The sequence below is a fragment of the Palaemon carinicauda genome, chromosome 19 (genome assembly GCF_036898095.1).
Source record: "Palaemon carinicauda isolate YSFRI2023 chromosome 19, ASM3689809v2, whole genome shotgun sequence".
Lineage (NCBI taxonomy): Eukaryota > Metazoa > Arthropoda > Malacostraca > Decapoda > Palaemonidae > Palaemon > Palaemon carinicauda.
In genome coordinates this window covers 112,049,077-112,066,128 of record NC_090743.1, presented here as the reverse complement: position 1 = coordinate 112,066,128, position 17,052 = coordinate 112,049,077, and the positions used below count along the sequence as shown (strand labels likewise).

Sequence of the window (17,052 nt, the reverse complement as noted above, 5' to 3'; positions counted from 1 at the left end):
TTAGTTTATTACAAGATTAATCCAAAGAAGGCATGGGAGTTGAAAAGAGACCTACATGAAACTTCAATCTGCAAGTGTAGACGTAGGTTGGCTAAGGCACTGGCCACCCATCAAGATACCACTGCTTGAGAGTTATAGGGTCCTTCTTACTGGCCAGATAATAATATTTCGGATCCCTTTCTAGTTATGGCTCATTTTTCCTTTGCATACACATACACTGAATAGTCTGGCCTATTATTTACACATTCTCCTCTTTCCTCATAAACCTGACAATACTTAGATAATAGAAAAAATCTTCTTCACTCATGGGGCTAATTGCTGCATGGTAATTTCAGAGTGGCTACTTTCCTCTTGGTAAGAGTAGAAGAGACTCTTTGGCTATAATAAGCAACTCTTCTTAGACAAAGACACTCCAAACTCAAACCATTGTTCTCTGGTCTTGTGTAGTGCCATAGCCTCTCTACCATGGTCTTCCATTTCTCTTACTTAAGTGTACTCTCAGGCACACTACCCTTCCTCACTGGGCTATTTTCCCTGTTAGAGCCCTTGGGGTTATACTGTAGCATCCTGCTTTTCTAACTAGGATTGTAGCTTAGGTATTACAGTAATTATAATAATAATAATAATAATAATAATAATAATAATAATAATCCAAGCTTCAGGGAATCATGTTACCTGTCATATTTATTATCAAATGATCACTATACATAATAATAATTTTCATATATAATTGACATTTATAAGAATAAAAACTCATTTGTACAGTTTGCATATGCAATGGGTAAAAAACATGTCAACAGCCCTAACGAGTTACTTTTATACCGAACTGTATTTATCTAATAAAAAAGATATGCAAAGGTAAGAGACAGAATGGAAGGTCTTCTTAAAAAAATCCTATTGTTTTTAAGGAAAGCAACTGAGTTTTTTTTTTTTTTTTTTTTTTTAACAAAAAGCTGCCATGGATTTTTTCTAAAAGAGTAAAACAAGTTCAGCATAATACTCACCTTGAAAAAAATTAACAACCAAGTCTGCCAAACACGATGAATACAAATCCTTCTGTGATACATCTTGTCCAAACACAGCATCGAGATCTACAAAATGATCATACCCCAAAATTACTTGAGATGATGCTGGAGCAACTTGAACACATGACCCATGATTCTGTTCAGATGCATTTGGAGGACGGACCTGTAAAATATGTTATTTTCATTAGTAAAATAAATTTTTGAATATACTTACCCGATAATCATGTAGCTGTCAACTCCGTTGCCCGACAGAATTCTACGGAAGGGATACGCCAGCGATCGCTATACAAGAGGGGGGTGTACTCACAAGCGCCACCTGTGGCCAGGTACTGCAGTACTTCTTGTTGACACCACTTCAATTTTTCCTCGGTCCACTGGTTCTATGGGGAGGAAGGGTGGGTCAATTAAATCATGATTATCGGGTAAGTATATTCAAAAATTTATTTTACTAATGAAAATAACATTTTTCAATATTAAACTTACCCGATAATCATGTAGCTGATTCACACCCAGGGAGGTGGGTGAAAACCAGTGTACATGTATATCAAGAAGCTAAGTATCCCGTATTTCATATTATCAGTTATTCAAAATAACAATGAAATTACAAGTACCTGGTAAGGAAGTCGACTTGAGCCATTACTCTGCCTTAAATAAGTTCGTCTTCCTTACTGAGCGCAGCGTTCCTCTTAGGAGGCTGAACAACTCTAAGGTGCTGAAGTATCAAGGGCTGCAACCCATACTAAAGGACCTCATCACAACCTTTAACCTCGGCGCTTCTCAAGAAAGAATTGACCACCCGCCAAATCAACAAGGATGTGGAAGGCTTCTTAGCCGACCATACAACCCATAAAAAGTATTCAAGAGAAAGGTTAAAAGGTTATGGGATTATGGGAATGTAGTGGCTGAGCCCTCGCCTACTACTGCATTCGTTGCTACGAATGGTCCCAGGGTGTAGCAGTACTCGTAAAGAGACTGGACATCTTTGAGATAGAATGATGCGAACACTGACTTGCTTCTCCAATAGGTTGCATCCATAACACTCTGCAGAGAATGGTTCTGTTTGAAGGCCACTGAAGTAGCCACAGCTCCCACTTCATGTGTCCTTACCTTCAGCAAAGCAAGGTCTTCTTCCTTCAGATGAGAATGTGATTCCCTAATCAGAAGCCTGAATAGTAAGAAACTGAGTTCTTAGAACTTGGGAAAGAAGGTTTCTTGATAGCACACCATAAGGCTTCTGATTGTCCTCGTAAAGGTTAAGACCTTTTTAGATAGTACCTAAGAGCTCTAACTGGGCAAAGTACTCTCTCCAGTTCATTCCCCACCAAGTTGGACAGGCTTGGGATCTCGAACGACTTAGGCCAAGGACGTGAAGGAAGCTCGTTTAGCAAAAACCGAGCTGCAAGGAACATGTAGCCGTTTCAGATGTGAAAACAATGATCCTGCTGAAGGCGTGGATCTCACTTACTCTTTTAGCTGTTGTCAAGCACACGAGGAAAAGAGTTTTTAATGTGAGGTCCTAAAAAGAGGCTGATTGGAGAGGTTCAAATCTTGATGACATAAGGAACCTTAGGACCACGTCTAGATTCCAGCCTGGAGTGGACAACCGACGTTCCTTTGAGGTCTCAAAAGACCTAGGGAGGTCCTGTAGATCTTTGTTGGTGGAAAGATCCAAGCCTCTGTGGCGGAAAACCGCTGCCAACATACTTCTGTAACCCTTGATCGTAGGAGCTGAAAGGGATCTTACTTTCCTTAGATGTAACAGGAAGTCAGCAATCTGGGTTACAGTGGTACTGGTTGAGGAAACTGCATTGGTCTTGTACCAGCTACGGAAGACTTCCCCTTGAGACTGATAGATTCTGAGAGTGGATGTTCTCCTTGCTCTGGCAAACGCTCTGGCTGCCTCCTTCGAAAAGCCCCTAGCTCTTGAGAGTCTTTCGAAAGTCTGAAGGCAGTCAGACGAAGAGCGTGGAGGTTTGGGTGTACCTTCTTTACGTGAGGTTGACGTAGAAGGTTCACTCCTAGAGGAAGAGTCCTGGGAATGTCGACCAGCCATTGCAGTACCTCTATGAACCATTCTCTCGCGGGCCAGAGCGGAGCCAATCCACGTCAGCCGTGTCCCTTTGCGAGAGGAGAACTTCTGAAGTACCCTGTTGACAATCTAAAACGGCGGGAATGCATACAGGTCGAGATGGGACCAATCCAGCAGAAAAGCATCCACGTGAACTGCTGCTGGGTCTGGAATCGGAGAACAATACAACAGGAGTCTCTAGGTTATCGAGGTAGCGAACAGATCTAAGGTTGGCTGACCCCACAGGGCCCAAAGTCTGCTGCAAACACTCTTGTGAAGGGTCCACTCTGTGGGGATGACCTGACCCTTCCGGCTGAGGCGATCTGCCATGACATTCATACCGCCCTGAATGAACCTCGTTACCAGCGTGAGCTTTCGATCTTTTGACCAGATGAGGAGGTCCCTTGCGATCTAGAACAACTTCCACGAAAGAGTCCCTCCCTGCTTGAAGATGTAAGCCAGGGCTGTGGTGTTGTCAGAGTCCACCTCCACCACCTTGTTAAGCTGGAGGGACTTGAAGTTTATCAAGGCCAGAAGAACCGCCAACAACTCCTTGCAATTGATGTGAAGTGTCCTTTGCTCCTGATTCCATGTTCCCGAGCATTCCTGTCCGTCCAAAGTCGCACCCCAGCCCGTGTCTGATGCGTCCGAGAGGAGACGGCGGTCGGGTTTCTGAACAGCCAAAAGTAGACTTCCTTGAGAAGAAAGCTGTTCTTACACCATGCGAGAGAAGACCTCCTCTCTTCGGAAACAAGAACTGAGACCGTCTCTAGCGTCATGTCCTTTATCCAGTGAGCAGCTAGATGATACTGAAGGGGGGGGAGGTGGAGTCTCCCTAACACGATGAACAGGGCCAGCGATGAAAGTGTCCCTGTTAGACTCATCCACTACCTGACTGAGCATCGGTTCCTTCTCAGCATGCTCTGGATGCATTCTAGGGCTTGGAAGATCCTTGGGGCCGACGGAAAAGCCCGAAAAGCTCGACTCTGAAGATCCATACCCAGGTAGACAATGGTCTGGGATGGGACGAGCTGAGACTCCTCAAAATTGACCAGGAGGCCCAGTTCCTTGGTCAGATCCATAGTCCATCTGAGAATCTCCAGACAGCGACGACTTGTGGGAGCTCTTAAAAGCCAGTCGTCTGACGGAGCCGGACACAAGATCATGGTACTGCTGCACAGTCTGTGAACTGTCAACCATGGGGAAGCGAGGAAGTACAGTGACAACCCGAAGCTGTCTAGACTGTCTGGGTCGTATAGACAACTCCTTATCGGGTTGCTGAGGTTGCCGCACTGCGTCACAACAAGTCACTTCTGCTGGTTGTTGAACGTCTTCCCAGTGACACACTGACTCCGTAAACAAAAAATCCTCTAACAAGGACTAAGCTTGGACTGCATGTCTTGCAACACAGCTCAAGGTCTAAGGGAGCAGGTGTGTTAACAGACGGGGTTAGCGACTGAAGTGGAACCATTACCTTCCCTGGAAGCATGTTATGCTTAAATAAAAGTCCATAGGAGGCTACGCAGCAAAAGGCTCCTCTCCAAATGACAGAGTCCTCAAGGGAATATCAGAAGGAGGGAGAAAAGCACTTTCTCATCTACAGGGACCATATCCGAGAAAAGCTAAGTTCTCTCAGTGAGGGTTTCACTGGTGCAAAAGCAGCAGACTAGAAGGCAACGTTATGAAGCTGCTTGACAGTCTAGTGAGTTGGCAACAACCAAAGATGTGTGACTGAGAAGCATGCGGTAAGGTATGCAGAGCATGCTGTATGTAGAGCATGCTGTATGCAGAGCATGCTGTATGTAGAGCATGCTGTAAGAGAAGCAGAGCATGTTGCATGGCGTGTAACATTTCTCAGAAATTCCATGACCAGTGCTAGATTGAGTAATATCGCATTACTGTCCATTGAAAGTGCACGTGCCGAGGGAATTGATTTAGACTGTTTTGTTGATGAATTTGATAGCAGGCATGATAATCGTAGAATTAAGCTGCACTAAATATACGATCTATAATCTACTTCACCTCAGGACAGGGAAACTCGCCCTGTTGGCAACACTGCATTACTTCATGCCTGCTTGCATGGGGTTTTAATATCAACATAATATTTACATTACATTCATAACTCATGATTCATTTTTGGTTTGAAGATATTTTGCCATATTTGCGATTTGTTAAAAATATATTGCAAGGAATACATATATATTTTTTTATTTAAGTAATACGAATAACCTCCATTATCATAATGTTTGTGTAGGCATACATGTATATGATTACAAATGCAAGTTATGAAAGTAATGAGGTGTTATTATTGTCATTTGTTATTTCAAAGTTGAATGGGAAGAGGCTCAAGTTGAGGAGAAAGTGGCAGATGCATGCGTTGAGGTGGCTGACTCCTAGCATGAGTTTCTTGTCTCAAGAGTTGCGCTTGCTGTAAGGGTAGCGGATGCGCAGTAGCAGGTTCCTGAGGAACGAGTTGAGGTTCCTGAGGTGTGAGCTGCGAGAGTTGAGGTAGCGGCTGCGCAGAACGCAGTTCTTGTCTCGCGAGCTGCCTCATGGATGGAAGAGGTTGTCGTACCTCAAGAGATTGATGCCTCGCTGGTGGAACCGCAGGCGGAAGCGGAGGAAGTAAGGCATAAGACTCCTGCTCCCATTGCTGAGGTTGCCTTAAGGAAGGCGGAGGTTGCTGCACACCGCTGGTAACTGGCAACTCAGTACGCGGTAAGGTATCCTGAGGAACCTCAACTTCGTACGCCTGGCAGACTGGACTGCAGTGAGGCGGAGCGATCGCAGGAGGAGGTGTAACCTTCTCAGCCTGACACTCACGCATTAAGACCGCAAGCTGTGACTGCATGGACTGCAGCAAAGTCATCTTGGGGTCGACAGACGCTAAGGTCTACTGAGGCAAAGCCTTAACAGAAGATGAGGTCTGTTGTGGCATCACCTTACCTCTCTTAGGAGGTGTGCAGTCACCTGATGACTGCGGAGAGTCAGAGCTAATCCAATGACTGCAACCAGGTTGTAGAACTCTTGAGGTCTGGACTTTGCGTTTGAGAGGTCTTGAGACCTGAGTCCAGCGTTTTCTCCCTGACATTTCTTCTGCAGACGAGTAAAAGACGGGCTCAATCGTCTGCGGGTGGGAGTGACGGTCTCTGTAAGACACGCCCGCAACCACCGAGGATACTTCTGTGCGCCGATCAAGGCCTGCCGAACCCTTTTGCCCTTCGACATTGCTTCTCCCCTGGGCTTGGGAGCTTGCAAGAGGTCCCGGACTGGGAGAACGACTGGCACGCACAGAAGTACCCTCACGCACAACACTGACACACTTTGCGCTAATCACTTATCACTTTTGATTTTCTGTTTGCACTTATTTCACTGAACTCGAAACTTTAAGTGGTTTGTACCTGAAACACGCAATTCTATCCTTCCTTAAAAGTTAGTAATTGCGAAAACAGAATTACAATGTAACAGAAAAATCTAATGAAAGATAAATAATTCAGTGGCTGGAAAGAGACTAAACACTAGATCAAATAAACTACGTTTAAAATCTCTCACCGCATAAAGCTTGAGAACAAGAATAAAACTCTAGAAACGTTTACCTTCTTCCCCTAAAGAGACTAGGGAGAAGAGCAAAAACGATAACAACGTTACTCGCTTGAACGAAACGTTTATCCAGCTCTCTCTCCCTCCGTCTCTATCTCTCTCTCTCTCTCTCTCTTGACTTAGAACCTGAGAGAAGAGCCCAATCATATATATCGTTAAAACATATTATTGTTAAAGGAAAAAAACTGAAATATTTCCCATTTATTAGAATTAAAACCATTAAGCTAAGAAAGAATGAACAAAACGTTAGAAACGGTTACTCTTACTGCAACGTGACACCGTGAAAATTCTCTCTCTATCGTAACGATAGAGCGCAAGTTGAACGTTCTGAACGTCAACAACTGCAGAGACAAAACAAAACGTTAGTTCAACTTTGAAAACAGTACGAGACTATCAAAGAAATTCTTTCAAAAACATTAAAATAGCATAATATGTTAACAGGTAAAACCGAAATGACGGGCTCAATGTTAATTAACTTCGGTACAAGAAAAGACCGCCTACTATTAGGAAAGGTCGAATATAAACAAATATAAAAATTAATTTTAATAAGTTTATAAAAAAGGAAGTTAATCGAAGAGGCCTATAAAAGGCGGAGAGATAAAAAAAAAAAAAAAAATCTATAACTTTTGTTAAGCAAAATTAAGAAAGAGAGTCTATACTCTCTTAGACACCAACACTTCCGTCTAAGGGAAGGGTCGGCCATTTAAAGGTGAAAGAGAGTTCATACTCTCTTCGTCACCATAAATAATCAAATTAATTCCAAAAGCTAGCTAAGCTAATAATAAAACTTCCTGAATAGCGAAAGCTGAAATCTTAGAGCAATACTTCACCAAAAACCGTGAACAAGACTCCAAAATTATAAGCGTATCCATGAACGTCTTGCCGGAAGCACGTCAGAGGAAAAATTGAAGTGGTGTCAACAAGAAGTACTGCAGTACCTGGCCACAGGTGGCGCTTGTGAGTACACCCCCCTCTTGTATAGCGATCGCTGGCGTATCCCTTCCGTAGAATTCTGTCGGGCAACGGAGTTGACAGCTACATGATTATCGGGTAAGTTTAATATTGAAAAATTCAAAATACTGTAAAATGACTAAACAAAAAGCAAATGATAAAACCGATAACAATATACATACAGTATAAAAAATTTTAAATGAATTGTAATCTTTATTTTTCCTAGGTATGTAAACCTGAGTCCTTTAAAATATCAGAAATTCTAAAAGTATTTTGTATTTTTCTTAACTACACAAACTGGACTCCTTTAACGGGAGCATGATTTTAGTGACGCTAAAAATGGCCATTTAAACTTTAACCCTTTTACCCCCAGGCTATTTGGAAATTTCCAACCCTTAACCCCCAGGGGGTTATTTTTTTCCCAGCACATTTTGCAGTATATTTTTTTAAAATTGCTCTAACAGCCTTAATTTTTGTCATGGAGAGGTCAGGTTGGTGTCATTCTCTTGGAAAAGGCCTGAATTTTCTCAAAACAGTATCAAAAATATGAAAAAATAATTTTTATAGCATTTTTTTGCAAGGACATACCGGTACGTCCTTGGGGGTAAAGGGATGGCTTTTGTGAAACGTACCAGTACGTCCTTTGGGGGTAAAAGGGTTAAATGAGGTGATTGAATTACTGGAGGGCATAGTAGCTACCGCAGGACCAAGGATAGGGTTACCCCAAAACCTGTAGATAAACCCCTGTAGGTAATGGGCAGCGAAGGTAGTCTGTCATACCAGACTCCTTCCCTCCAGAATAGTGCCACAGACAGGTTCTTCTTGAAGGTTCGGGCAAATTCCATATCGTTGACTTTAAGCACTGACACCGGGATGATCCTTCTGTCCTCTGGTTGAATTAGTATATTGACTGATGCACAAGCCATGTTCTTGGATATCTTCTTTCCCTTTTTGCTGCAGAGAGTTTCTTGGGTGCTCCACAAGGGGACCTGAGTTCTCTAAATATTGCCATCGTCTCTTCATTTGACAGAGGAGCAAGTCATCCTGAAACCTGCTTATAAAGAAGATATAGAGAAGGACTTGACTTTTGAGTTGGGTATGACGAGAATCTGGATCTTGGACACAAACTCAATATCAAATGAGAGGAAACCTTATGTTAAAGAAGGACTCGTGACAGGAAATATCAACTGGTATGTTTGTTCTCAAAACTGAATCCAACGCTGGTGAATCGAGTTGGTGCAAGGTCCTAACTGATAACCGTTCTAGGCTCGTGCATGGTCTATCTGAGAGACCTGAAAACTTGAAGGACATTCTAAAAGGGGCACAAGTTCCTGCAGAGAGAAGACTATTCGGAGCTACTTCTGAGCCTCAGTTGACCACTAATAGGAGAAGGGTCCAAGCTCTTACTAAGAATTGGTTAAAAGCTTAGTGACAGCCTTCTACTAAAGCGAATGAGAGGAGCTCCCTCGATGGAGGAAGGAAGAATTGCAAACCATAGCACAGGCCCAGACCGGAGAGGTAATTCTTTAACGATACCACCACAGAAGATAAGTAGTTCTACCGGTAACTTGAAGAGGAACATTAGCAAATCCAGAGACAACCAGAGTGTGGCACTTGGAAGCCACCACAGTATCCTGAGACCGATGTCATCAACAGACTGTTGAGAATCAGTCAAATAGGTTGATGGGCGGAAAGGCTAAAGCATCCAAAAGAAGGAGTCCTGAACACTGCCAACATTCCTGGAACTGGAGAGTAGTCTACTGGAAGATGTTCTGGAACTAGAGAGCAGTATACCAGATATTCCCGATTAACCAGGAGGCTAACGAGTCCATCAATGGTGATTTCTAAAGAACAAAATGCCTTTCCACCACAAAAAAATGTGAAGATCCCTATGGCCCTATTCCATGACCTGGGTGTCTGAGTGTGTATCCTCAAACATTCACCTTGGTTGGAATGGACCTTGCTGATAGTTCTATCACATTATAGGGTGCCCAGGTGATAACCTGCTCGCTCAGTTGCAAAGGTTTTGTGAAAACGTATCACTTCGCTTGTCAGCATAATTCACGACAATGGAGTTGTCCTTCTTCAATGCTATCAGGTATCCTAGCAAACTCTGATGGGAAGCTTGCCAAGCTAAAAGCATTCCTTGAACTTACAGTATGTCGATATGCATGTGTTTTAATTCTATGAAGTGTTACAGTTACTCAGGAATAACCCCCTTTCGTGGATATACTGTATCTGTAAACCGCAGGATTTCAGGAGGTGGAGAGTCGAGTAGAATTCTTTTAGAAGGGATATCGTTAATCAGCAACCGGATTTGATCATCCAGTGTTCCTGTTTCACTTAAACCAAGAGGTAGGGAAATTGTTGGCTTCCAACCACAGATGTTTCCAGTAACCCTGGAGCAATTGCTGGTGAAGAAGCCAGAGAAGCATCAGTGCTTAAAAGACGAGAGAAGGTTCAGAAGATGTAGTCACCCACAAGATAGAAGTTCTAAGTCGTGTGGGAGTGGCTGCATTACCTCCCTATGAATGCTGTTATGATCATTCTTTGTGTTGACAGCATACTCTAGATCTCTATCTTCTGCTTGGCTATGAGATTATGCTTATCGATTGAACAACACCTCTCAGATCGTGATCAAACGAAAGCCGACTGTCTCAGACTACAGCATTACTTCCTGGGGTGAGACGGGCATGTCAATTGCTGAGAAGTCCAAAGGAGTGAATCTTGTACAAGTAGGCACCAGAAGAGGTGAGAGTGAATGGTTGGTTACCTAGAGTTCCAAGTTTAAGGCGTGAAGCGGTAACGAAAGCTTTGAGGAAGAAGTCTTCTCCCTGATGACAAGTCAAAGAAGGGGAAGAAGGTAAGACAACGAATCCCAGTTGACTTTTCCACTTGAAAAACTGTTTAGAAGATTTTGAGTGTGCTCTTCTTTGTTTTCTTATGGGACTCAAAAGGCCAACTGGTAAGTGACTGCACATCAGGATGGTCCTTGCCTTCTTGAGAAGAGCAAGTCTGAATACAGTAATTCTTCCGTGTTTCAGGAATCTTGAATTCGAGATTGAGGCAAAGAATACGACTACATCCAGCCAGAGGTCCAACAGGCAGCTGATTAGACTGATCCTGGAAGCAGCTTCCATGGCAGTAGATTCCAGGCCCAAGAATGATATGCCACATGCCCAGATTGTACTACGATCCCTTCCCCAAATGGGAACATTATTGGTACCCCACTGTCTCTCCCAGGGATGGTGATCTGCGTGCCTTGTCCAACATTCTCCCTCTAGGGTCTACACTCCCAACGGACGAACTTGACGAGGATTCTAGAGGAGTCGTAGGGGTCACTCAAACCAAAGCAGTCGGAGGTTGTGGTAGTGGAGGAGCCACACCCAGAGACTTCAGCAGGGTGGAGAGAAAAGTGCTCACCCATGCAGGAAGTTCAGAACCTTTAGGCAAGTCATGGGCTTTCCTTGAAGGTCCAGGAAGAGAACGTCCCCTGGGGGGATCTCTACAAGGAGCCTTAGTCGACGCAGGGGAAAGTCTCTGTGGAAGAGGAACACGTTCCTTCCATGGACGAGAAGGATGGTCCGGACTAATAGGAACATCTGTGAACCTATCAGGAGGCTCCTTGAAACCCTCTGGAATGGGTATCGGCCTGCAACTACTGAAGGTGGTAGAAGCTGAAGGCGGCGGCGAAGGTATTGGTTCTGCACTTGCTCGTAGTTCCAACACATCTGCTCATGAATTACTCGCGGAAATCGTCCATTTGCTCACAAGATCGCGAGAGTCAAGCGCAAAATCGCGAGAGTCAAGCGCAAAATCGTGAGTTTCGCATGTCAAAGGGGGCGATTCATGAGCAGAAGTGCTCGCAACAGGAGCACTAGGAGCCATGCTAGAAGAGGAAGGTCTAACGCCTTCCTGCTGCCGCAAAGAAGCACCTACGTCTGATGAAGTCAGCAGAGAGGGCCTTGAGTAGGGACACCCCTGAGCATTGGAGAACATGTCACAGCAGGACGCGTCTCCAAGTGTTACAAAGGCGAACGCTTTATTATTACTCCCCGGTCAGTGAAAGGCACTGGGGGTTTAGCCAGATGCCTGTCTGAGGGACGATCAGTCTCATGAACAGGTTCTGTCCGAGGTCATTAAGGTAAAGGTCGAGTTAAGGGGCTACGCGTTGATGGGCTGCGTGAACGCCTACCTCTACCTCTAGACAAGGAATGTTTAGACCTTGATCGTGAACGAGCTGTTCGTGAACAGGAGCGTCTAACTCTCTTTCAAGAACAGCGTGAGCGTTGTGACTGCCTAACTCGCGAACGTGAGCATCGGCCTCGCGAGCGCCGTCCTCGTGATCTAGATCATAGAAAACTAGAACACAAGCGTCTGGACCTACATTTAGACTGTGCTCGTGCAGAGAGCATTCGCGAGACTTCTCCGGAGGTCTCGTGAGCGTGAAGCTCTAGAGCATGAATGCCTTCCAGAAGAAGAGTGTTTGGATTGTGATGACCTACGATACATTTGCTCTTCTGATCGTCGCGAGCAGCGATCAGGGATAGTGTGTCAAGAAGGGCGAGGTGATGGCAATGGTTGTCCTTTCCCGCTGCTGCTGGTAGGAGCGCTGATCCCCGGAAGATCAACACCTGCAACCAGCGAGTTCCTGTAGGAAGAAACAAAGGGTTGGAGATTACAGGACTAAAAGATCCTAGGATGGCGAGTGGGGTCATCGTTAGCAGAAGGCCGTTGGAGACGCGAATGCGAGCGATCACTTCATCCACGTGTGGAAGGTCCAGGGGAAGGCGACAGATGTACTTCGTAAAATTCCAAAGCATGAGATGTTGCGACTCTGGAGAAGGGTCCTTCCTAGCGCTGCGCTGAAGGAGACGCAGAAGTTCTTCCTTCGAAGGGGGTCCCGAAATCCCTAAGGTTGGCCACAATTGCAGAACATCTGAAGTGGGAATGGCTGCCCGGCGGCTGGAGGTGAAGTTACTCCTATAAGGGAAGCAATAACCCCCCCGTATCCCGGAGTTGCCAAGAAGTTAGTTGGTCTGCCCTCCAACTTGATTGTCCCTCGGGAGAGCGCGAGCAAGAAGGAGCTTTTGAAAGAGATTTGGGGGTGCGAGACGAATAAGAACGTGCTTTCCTCACCCCTGAGGAAGAAAGATCGCGCTTGGCATTCTTCCTGCACCATCCAAATTTCTCCCAATGGGAGGCAGGCCATTCCCTACATGCTGCGCAGGGCGAATCCTGCTCACAGCGATGCCCTCTGCACGAAGGACACAGAGAGTGTGGGTCGGTCTCCAACGATGCCATGAAGGTACTGCACGCGAAACCCTCACGCCCTAGACAGGTTCACATGAAGGCCAATGACAGTCTAGGGAGAGAGAGGACACGTCTGATCTCTACCGAGCCCAAAGAAAAAGTTACGTACCTCACAGCTATGAGAGTATATATAGAGGTGGCTGGGAAACCCCAGCAACCACCAGCCTACCCGCTCAAGCGGTTAGGCAGGGTTGCCCCCTCACAGTTCAAGTCTAATGGCTACCTTCCAGCTTCATCGAAAGATAATACAAATAAATAACGGAAGGTTTGTTATTATGGAAACAATTTCAAAATAGATTATACAGTACTTCCCTTTTGGAGACATCTTCTTATAATGGTAGTCATGTTAGAACTGAAGGGAAGGATGAAAAAAAAAGGGCTTTTGTAGAACAATATCAAGGAGCTTGTGCATAAATATTAGGAGGCTCTTAATTGGTTAGAACACCAGCTGATGAAACTGACACTGCAAAAACACAATCGCCCAAAAAAATTATTGAAACCAACACATGTGCAATAACTCACCATCAGTCTCCCAAAGTATTGGACTTAGACTCAGATATAGTATTCATCCGTGTCATAAGACGCTACAAGTGGTAAGACGCACCATTAAATTAGCAAAGCAATTTTGGGAGAAAAAAAAATTACGGTAGTATTTCAAAAACTTAGCAGCAATTCCTAGTCGGCGACTCTAGCGTGATTATTGTCTGGCATAGTAACTTTTCTTATTTTGGGTGTATTATGAAATGTTTAATTTAATATTAATTAGCTTTATGTCAATTTTCCCAGTTTTATTACATATTCATATAAGAAACCACTAAAACACCCACAGTTTCCACCAGAACTACACATTTAGTCATAGTATCTGGTGTTCTAGTGTTGTTTACATGAAAGCAGTGTTGCCAAATGTTCTTAATCAATTTTGGCAAAGAAGTAAAATTCCAGTATTATTTTCCCAAATTCCTCATATAGCCTACAAATTTTTACACAAAATGTAATTACAGTATAGATCAAAGTAATCTAGAAATTCTTTTAGGTTGAATACTTCTGCTACTGTATATGTGACTCTAGGTCTAGTTACTTTTCTGCTAACTTGATAATACTGCACTCAACTAACAGTGAAAAGTTTTTTTCATGGTTGTATTCCTCAACTGTCTGTTTCTATTATTTCAGAACTCAGGCAACAAAGTCATTATCAAAATATTACCTTATTACAAAATATCAACAAAATACTTGAAAATACTGCATATACAACTAATATGCAATAGCGTCGTCTGCTACCAGACCACTATTTGGCATGTTTGCTTGCAGAAGCGAGTTGGCGAGTCATCAGTTGATTACCAAAACAGACAGATAACTTACTACTCTACTTCATTAAATGAAGTGTAATATAAAATAAACTCATTTATTACATATGAATAATAATTGTAGGTTTATATTTTATGTCTGGTGAGTGCTTTATTAGTTGGGTGTTTGAGAGTTGTCACACTCCCCTTTACAACTTTTTCTTAATGTTAAGACGCAGGATGATTTTGGGGGGAGTTTTTTAGGAAAAAAGGTGTGTCTTATGACACGGGAAGTACGGTAATCAAAAAGTAAGTTATTATATCCCATCCACCAAATCCTAGAGAAAAAATGCTAAGGTAGACAGCAACCATCCATTTTTTATAGCAAATTCCAGTTTCGCTAGAAATTAATGTATCATATATCAAGCGTTATAACTACCACACTAAATTTGAACATCTGCTCCGACTTCACTGTAGTCTTACTCTAATTAGGCCTAATGGACGATGGTTTACATTTGTATAGACAGATCTAGAAGCCTTTGTACTTCGTTGGGACAGAATGAAAAACTACATTTCACAAGGTAAACTGATACAAGAACACCACCTAACCTAACGTAAGAGACATATCCTTACCTACGGGGGAGGAGAGTCATTATACTTCTTATGGATAACTTACATTCACAGGGATCAGGCCCTTTCGAGGAATATATTATTAGAAAGATTCATTCAGGGGGTCTATGACACTCAGCATCCCCCTTAGACTGCCCTATTCCCTGATTACCCTGTAATAAAATTCAATAGAACCCTACATTCACCCGCATATAAAGTAAATAGGGAGCCTTTGTATATCAGCGGTAAGTTCCTCCCGTGTGGATTAAAAATGGACATCAACTAACCTAAACTTTCCCCTGAGGTGAATGTATGATAGCGGCCACCTGTATGTATTATTATATCTAACTTAGAATATGTCAGTGTAACGGGGGGTCGCAGTAGGGCTTTCGCCCCACCCCCACCTGTTAGGAAAGTCGGTAAGGACACAGCTTGTAGGTTAGGTTAGGGAGGAAAGTTTAGGTTAGTTGGTGTCCATTTTTAATGAACACGAGGAGAACTGACCGCTGATATACAAAGGCTCCTTCCCCCCTAACCTAACCTACAAGCCGTGTCTTTACCTACTTACCTAACGAAGGCTAACGCCCCCTTGCGACCCACCTTACACTGCCAAATTCTAAGTTAGTCGTAATCAAACATATAGGTGGCCGCTATCATACATACACCCGGTAAATCGATACATATTATTGCCTCTATTTTATACATTGGCCTACTCGAACGTAACTGTCATTAACCCAGACACAGGATAGTCAGGCTTTAGAGTTCAGCCTGACTATCCTGTGTCTGGGTTAAAGACAGACTCTGTACTAGACCTATGTCGTTCGAAGTGTAAAAAGGATGAATAAGTACTTACCCGGGTTACAACTCTGACAGGAACCTCCATCCCAGTTTAATATAAAACCGAAACTAACTTTTCTCAGCGATATATCACCAAATTATTGTCATAATTGGAGGAGAAACATCGCGGAGCATCCATAACAAAACGTAAACAAAACAACATAAATACTTCTCTCATAACAGTTAATGAAAACTTTTATTTAGCCTTCAAATATAGAATATGTAATGAAAAAATTATACATTTTATCATTAATTATGAATAACCGTAGTAACTTGCATAATCATAGGAAATTATAAATCTTTTCCGAAATACTGTAACCTATAAGTTTAGCCGGATCTAAGACCTTGGCAAGTGTTCATAGATAACGAAAATAAAAAGATGTCTGGATTGATGGTTGTGTTAAAATAAGCAGGGAAGATTACAAAGTGCTGCAGAATAACAAAAGTCTCTCTTGGTTTTGTAGAGAATGTAGGGGAACATATAGGAATATGAAGGTTGAGTTTAAAAAGATGAAGGAGATTAATGATAGGCTAATGGATAGGCTGCAGGTACTGGAACAAGCAATATTAGAAATAAAGGACTCGATAGGTTCGGCACAAGTAGGACGAGTTAATATGCCTATAGAAGCCATCAGGGAAGAAGTTAGAGAAGAGGTTAAAGAGATAATGGAAAAGGAAAAGAGGAAAAATAATCTGGTAATATACAATGTCGAGGAATGCATGGAAGGAAGCACAGAGGAAAAACAAAGAAAGGATAAGGATAGGAGTGAGCGACTGTTCAAAGATAATATAGGGGTAACTGGAGTTGAAGTAGTGGAAACAGTCAGGTTAGGTAGGTTGGAAATAGGTAATAGACCAACTGATAGCCAAGAGGTTAGAAACCAAAGAAATAAACCTAGGCCATTACTAGTAAAAATGAAAAGTGAAAGAGAGAAGTGGACAATTATAGGAAAGGCTAAGAACCTTAGAAATTGTCCAGAAACAAGAGAAAGTAGAATCTTTGTAGCGCCAGATCTAACGTTGAGAGAGAGAGAGCAAGATAGGTGCTTAAGGGAAGAATTACAAACAAAAAGACAAAATGGTGAAGAGGGATGGTTCATAAAGAAAGGAAAATTGCACAGAAGGGAAAATTTTCGTCGGAACGAGGAAAACACGCAAGAACTTTAAGGAAAGAAGATGAATATAAACACAAAATTAAAGAAAACTTTAAGATTTACTTGTTGAATATACAATGCTTAACAAAACAAAAACTGATGGAAGTTGAGAAGGAATTAAATAGTAGAAATAAACTTTTTTGCTTGACAGAAACACACCAAAAGTTAGATAGATTAAATTTAAGTAAGGGTGTTATAAAAGTAGAAAATAT

The 17,052-nt window shown here is 42.9% G+C and overlaps 1 protein-coding gene across 2 annotated transcripts in view; it reads right to left on the bottom strand.

Moving 5' to 3' along the window:
* The window catches only part of cos (kinesin-like protein costa), a 233,146-nt gene extending 217,312 nt beyond the window's left edge, over positions 1-15,834 (bottom strand). For both annotated transcript variants that reach the window (XR_011047408.1, XM_068393771.1), the window contains exons 1-2: positions 15,703-15,834; positions 1,005-1,188 (exon numbers count right to left, since the gene is read on the bottom strand). Coding sequence is in view for 1 of the 2 variants with exons in the window: in XM_068393771.1 (XP_068249872.1) it covers positions 1,005-1,188; positions 15,703-15,732 (214 nt within the window). In the remaining variant the exon portion in view is untranslated. The remainder of the gene's footprint in view (positions 1-1,004; positions 1,189-15,702) is intronic.
* Positions 15,835-17,052: the final 1,218 nt, after the last annotated feature.